The sequence below is a fragment of the Otolemur garnettii genome, unplaced genomic scaffold, assembly GCF_000181295.1.
Source record: "Otolemur garnettii isolate 467f Iridium unplaced genomic scaffold, OtoGar3 scaffold00014, whole genome shotgun sequence".
Classification (NCBI taxonomy): domain Eukaryota; kingdom Metazoa; phylum Chordata; class Mammalia; order Primates; family Galagidae; genus Otolemur; species Otolemur garnettii.
Genome location: NW_003852409.1, coordinates 9477768 through 9484224, shown reverse-complemented (window position 1 = coordinate 9484224; position 6457 = coordinate 9477768). Strand labels below are relative to the sequence as shown.

Genomic DNA, 6457 nt, shown 5'->3' with positions numbered 1-6457 from the left:
AAAATGGCCAATAAACATTATCAAAAAATGTTCCACATCACTAATCATCAGGAAAATTCAAACTAAAACCACAATGAGATATCACCTTACTCCTGTTAGAATGGCTTTTATTAAAAACTCCAAAAACAATAGATGCTGGTGTGGACGCAAAGAGAAACGAATGCTTATACATTATTGTTGGTACTGCAGAACACTACATGTCTATGGAAAACAGTATGGAGACTTCTCAAAGAACTGTAAGTAGACCTACCATTGGATCCAACAATCCTATTACAGGGCATCTGCCCAAAGGAAAAGGGCCTTTGTATCAAAAAGGCACCTGCACTTGAATGTTTTACTGCAGTACAGTTTATAATTGCAAAGATACAGAATCAACTCAAGCACCCACTGATTCATGAGGAGATTAATAAAATGTGGTATGTGTATACCATGGAGTACTACCTAGCCATAAAAATGTACAAATTAATGCCTTTTGCAACAATTTGGATGGAAGTGGAGACCATTATCCTCAGTGAAGTACCTAACAGAAAAACAAACACCAATGTACTTGTTATTAAATTGGAACTAATTGATGAGTACCCATGCACAGAAGGAAGCAAAATTCAGCGGAAATCAAGCGGGGAGGAGTAACTGGAGCCAAGGGGCAAAAGCCTATCAAATGGATACAATAAAAACTATCTGGGTGATGGGCACACCTATACCTCTGACTCAAGCCATGTAACAAAAACATTTATACCCCCTTAATATTTTGAAATTAAAAAAAAAATTTAAATTAGCTGGGTATGGTGGCACATGCCCGTACTAATCCTAGCTACTCAGGAGGCTGAGGTGGGAGGATCACTTGAGCCAGGAGATTGAGGCTGTAGTGAGCCATGACTGCACCACTGCACTCCAGCCTATGTGACAGAATGAGAATCTGTCTTTAAAAAAACAATTAATTGAGTTTGAGATCAGCCTGAGCAAGAGTAAGACCCTGTCTCTACTAAAAATGAAAAAAAAACTGAGGCAAAGGGATGGCTTGAGCCCAAAAGTTTGAGGTTAGCTTGGCACCTGTAGCTCAAGTGGCTAAGGCGTCAGCCACATACACCAGAGCTGGTGGGTTTGAATCCCACTGGGCCTGCCAAACAACAATGACAGCTGCAACCAAAAAATAGCTGGGCATTGTGGCAGGCGCCTATAGTCCAGCTACTTGGGAGGCTGAGGCAAGAGAATCGCTTAAGCCCAGGAGGTGGAGGTTGCTGTGAGCTGTGGTACCACAGCACTCTACCCAGGACGACAGCTTGAGGTTCTGTCTCAAAAAAAAAAAAAACAAAGAGTTTGAGGTTGCTGTTAAGCTACAATACCACAGCACTCTACCCAGGGTGACAAAAGTGAGACTGTGTGTCAAAAATAATAATAATAATAATGAAATAAATCATGTTCTATACTACCTATCAACTATTATCACTAGACTTAACTGGGTTCATAGTTTAAAAAAATACTTACCAAGGGTTTATTTATGTTAACATTTTACATTTTAATTACTTAAATCATACTGCCATTTAAAGACAAAGAATTTAAACAAAAAGAGTGGCAATGAAAAAACCTTGGGCTGTGAAGAAAGACCTGGTTTGAATCCAGACTACCATCTGCTAGCAGTGTAACTCTGAACAAGTCACTTAAACCTCTATGAGCTTCATTTTCTATGTCAGTACAATAGGAATAAGAGCTGTTGCAAGAATTCAAAGTAGTCCGACACAATACTGGATGCAGAACAATACTCAAATTTCATTTCTTTTTTCTTTTTTTACTCCTACTCAGTCAATTTTTCTTGACTGAGTAGGAGTAAGTTTGGGACATGGGGCAGTTGATCGGTTACTAGGATATGGTGGGGGTCTCTGAAGTGCTAAGGTATAATATGAAAACAAATAGCAAATACCAGAGTAGGGAAGGAAACTGGGATAAAGAAATCCAGTGTAGATATACTACTTGCTGCAAGATGTCAAGTTTTAAAATGCTTCTGCTCAGTTCAATCTACCCAACTAGGTTTGTTCAGTTTTGTGTAGTCAAGCTTCACTTGACGCTCACTACCCCTTCCCAAGGAGGAAGTAAAGAATACACAGAAAAAGATAAGGAAAACCAAACAAAGACAATATACTCTTGGTGACTTCCTCTGGAATCTCATCCCCCTGCCTCCCCTTTCTTTTATTATTCCTACAGTAAATTCTTTTCCTAGAAACTATGATCCCAATGAATGTAAATGACCTGTACAAAAATTCAACTATCAACTTCTAAGCTCCAAGATTCTAAAAAGGTGCAAGTGTCTTATTTGTTTCAATGTTTTCTTTGAACATGCACACATTTCATCAGGTAAAGAAACCTCCCCCGGGATTTTATCTTAAAACCACTTAAGGGCATAAAAGGTTTGAGTCTCAAACAAAGCCACCTATCCATAACACATCCTGTTCACAAGTGTCCCAGAAACTCAATATAAACAAAATCCCTCTGTTTATTTCTAGGTGAAAATACTGTGGTTTTCTATATCCAACAGTATGCCTTACATACCCAAGGCAATTATGTTTTCTTCCTCCACTAAAATAGAGCATCTGTTGCTAACATAACATTGGAGTCCAAGTTACTTTTACAGACACAAAAGCAGCTGGTCATGCTAATCCATTTGTTCCCTAGTCACCATCCAGCTTCTGTAAGACTGTCCCCTGAACTGCTATTGTCAGATCGAATAAGTGAGAGCTTCTGATCTTCTTTCAATTAGGATTTAACAACTCTTCATTGGCACCACCATTTGAAATCATTTCTTACAGATATAAAAGCAGAAAACGTGCTGTAAAAGGATGTCTAAACTTTTTTAGGTTAGAAACAGACAAAGTTATTTAGAAGCTGGGACTATGAAATTAATAAAACTAGTTAACAGACAATACTTCTGTATTTTAAGGCACCGTTAAGTGGTTTTTAAAAATGAACACAATTCTCACAACACTCTAAGGTAAGTACAATTGTTATCTGTATTTTACAGATGAATAACTTCAGATACAGAGAAAATTATCCCCCCTTATATATCTTATAAATAGTAGGACTGAAGACCTGGCTCCAGCATCAGCCTTTTTTTTTTTTTTTTTGAGACAGAGCCTCAAGCTGTCACCCTGAGTAGAGTGCTTGGCATCACAGCTCACAGCAACCTCTAACTCCTAGGCTCAAGTGATTCTCCTGCCTCAGCCTCCCAAGTAGCTGGGACTACAGGTGCCTGCCACAACGCCTGGCTACTTTTTGGTTGCAGCCGTCATTGTTGTTTGGTGGCCCAGCTGGATTAGCTGCTTGAGCCACAGGCGCTGAGCCCAGAGTCATCATCCTCTTAATATGATGTAAAGTCCAAATCCCAATGCCTTACCAACAAATGGGCCATTCTCCCCTATTTCCTGTGTACTGTAGTGACTGAGATACCACTCCTGCTACTATTTTCAATGTAACAATCTATAACAGGAAATATTTGGGGGTATATTCTTGTCTTATTTAATATCCTTAGTTCATTACTATTTCATGAATATAAATGATTCTGCAGTAATCCATAAGAGAAAGGGGACACTCAAATTTAGAACACTAAATTGGTTATAAGCATTAACATCTGACACTTTTTTTTTTTTTTGCAGTTTTTGGCCGATGCTGGGTTTGAATCCACCACTTCCAGCATATGGGGACAGCGCCCTACTACTTTGAGCCACAGGTGCTGCCCCTGACACTTTTTTTTAAGGCTGTAAAACAGGGTTTTTTTTTTTTTTTTTCATTAGAAAGATTATTTAGACACTACCAATGAAACTCAACATATTTTCTAACACTGAAAAGCTTAGGCAGCGCCTATGGCTCAAGAGTAGGGCGCTGACCCCATATGCTGGAGGTGGTAGGTTCAAGGCCAACCCCGGCCAAAAACTGCAAAAAAGAAAAGAAAAGCTAATTCTCAAAGTTACCATAAATAACGTACATTAGTACCAAAGAGAAAAAAAACAGTTAACTCTTTGCTACTTCTAGGCAAAGTGCACATGGTATCCTGTAGACACTCAAGTACATCATTTGAAATGAGGACAAAAAGGAAATCTGTTTTATGGCTAGTTACATGAACTTGCAGAAGTCAACACCAATAAACTCTGCATTCTTCATGACAGTGAGGAATAATGTATCCTCTGACAAAATAAGGTAACATATCAAACACCTTCTTTACAGCACAGGGAGAATTTTAGTACTTATTCTACTTATATGCTTTCACAAATTATTTTATCAGATTTTTTTTTTTACACTCATATTATGAAGTATTCTTACTTCTACTGCATAGGTGAGGAAAACAGATTAATCACAGTTCAGGGACTTGGTCCTTATCACAGAGCTAGTAAATAGCACACTGGAATTCAATCTCTGTCCATTCAAATTATCATATGACTTTTATCTAATAAGCTGTGAGATGTTTTAAAAATTTAAGCAGGAATAATGTTTTAAATGTGTACATATTCAAAACTCATAGTGTAATTTTTTAAATAGTCATGGGAATAAAAATTGAGCATACTGTAATTGAGTTTCTGGACAAATGCATACAAAGAAATCATGTGCCCTACCGTAAAATACTGTAATATTCAAGGTTAACACATCACTACTATTCTCTCACGCCCCTAATACTCCTCAAGAAGGTAAATCCAGGCAGAAAACCTTTTTCTAGTAAGTCTTTCCAGTGCTTTCTATCTAATAATAGAATTGAATGGTCTCTTGGCTATGCCCTTTTTTCTCCTCCTACATTATTAATAACACTTGTTTTTCTTTCCTACACTGTACCATAGTTTAATTACACTATAATCTAACAAAGAGAACAAAGTACTTGATTTCCATATAGAGATTATGAATTTATGAATATTAACAACTCACTTCTAACTTGTATTCAAGACACTGGCTATGCCCTCTACATATCATTTTTTAAATCGAAAAGGCTAGTTCTGTATATCCTTTCCTCAACTTGTTTGGAAAGTATGAAACATTCCATTCAACGAGCACAAGGTAGCTGTAACTAGCAACACCAATTGATCAGAGGGTGGGACGGCTGTCCTGACAATTGTAGTCTTTTTCTCTCAATTCAACAAAACACTAAGACCTAATTAGGAACCAGTCAAGGGAAGGAAAGGAAGGCTGCCGGTGCAAAGGAGATTTGGTCCCGTACCGAGAGGAGACTTGGTTGAGTAAAGAGCACCAGCTGCGGAGCCAGCAGGAAGACCCCAAATAAGGCTGTGCCTTGGTTTCCTCATCTGCTAAGGAGGGATACACCCTGAGTAGCACGCTGGTAGGTTGAGGGAATCAAAGGAGGCCTGCAGCGCTCCGGAAAGTGATGGATTCAAAAGAGGAATGGCTCTCCGTTTCCCCACAGGAGTCAGGGCCCAGGACAAAGTGCAGGGCAGAGGCCAGCCCAGGTCACCGGGCGCGGTCCCGCATCCTTGGGCCTCCATTGAGCTGCCGGCCAGCAGAGAGGCCGGGCGGCCTCGCATTCCACTGCTGCTGCCCGCGCGCCCGGCCCGGCCCGCGCGCCCACCGCCCGCCCCGCCCACCACCCGCCCGCCGGGTCTTCTTCTGGGGGCCTCGCGGTCCCCTTCCCCGCTTACTTTCTGGGAGTCCATAGCGAGGGGCTAAGCTCAATGAGTCCGAACCTGCGACGAGTATCCTCTCGAGGAAGCCGAGGGAGACAGGACACCCCAACACCACTACCCACCACCGCCGCCTCGCCCGCACCGGCACCGCCCGGCCCCACCCGTCCGCGCCCAGCCCGCGCGCCGTCGTCGCGCCGCGGTTGCCAGGGTGAAAGGGCGGCCCGCAGAAGGGAGGGGGCCAGCAGCGCCCCGCGCCTGCGCGGTGCAGCCACGCCGCCGGGCGGAGTGTCAGGTGCTTGGGAACCAGCGGCGGACAGTGGCGAGTCAGATCGCTGCTGGTCGGCCTCCCGCAGTCCTTCTGCAGCTCTCCTCCCTTCCCGCACCTTTTTTCCTCCAACCAGAGCGATCACTGCAGGCCCTGGAATAGGCTATTGGGCACACAGCAGCCGGGCCCGTGGGGAGGGTGCAGGAAGGAAAAGTGTCTGGCCCACTCCCCATCCCGCACGCATCTGAAGCATCTCGCCACGCTAGCGTTAGAGTGGAGGCCAGACTAGACCAAAGCCAGCTGTCCATTGAGAAGAAAAGCGCTGAAATGGGGATGTGTCGCAAACGCGAGAAGGGGGCCTAAGGGGATTTGTTGGAAATGTGGGCGGGGGATGTGTGGCAGAAAGGTGGGTATGAAAGTAAATCGAGCTTTGTGACCTGGAAGACCGTTCCCAGAGAGCCCACCCTGAACACTATGTTCTTTGTGTTATTTTGAGCAAGTCACTCTCCCTAAGTCTGTCTCATCTTCTGTAGAGTAAGAAATAATGCGGACTTTGCAGAGGATTGAATAAGGTCTTTGA

The 6457-nt window shown here is 42.7% G+C and overlaps 1 protein-coding gene across 3 annotated transcripts in view; it reads right to left on the bottom strand.

The window, feature by feature from the left end:
- The window catches only part of FSD1L (fibronectin type III and SPRY domain containing 1 like), an 87170-nt gene extending 81409 nt beyond the window's left edge, over nucleotides 1-5761 (bottom strand). For 2 of the 3 annotated variants that reach the window (XM_003785199.2, XM_003785200.3), the window contains exon 1: nucleotides 5628-5734. In XM_003785199.2, coding sequence (XP_003785247.1) covers nucleotides 5628-5642 — 15 coding nt within the window. In that variant the 5' untranslated portion in view covers nucleotides 5643-5734. Of the gene's footprint in view, nucleotides 1-5627 lie in introns of all 3 variants that reach the window. The other variant, XM_003785198.3, reaches the window with a different exon arrangement.
- Between the last annotated feature and the right edge of the window lie 696 nt (nucleotides 5762-6457).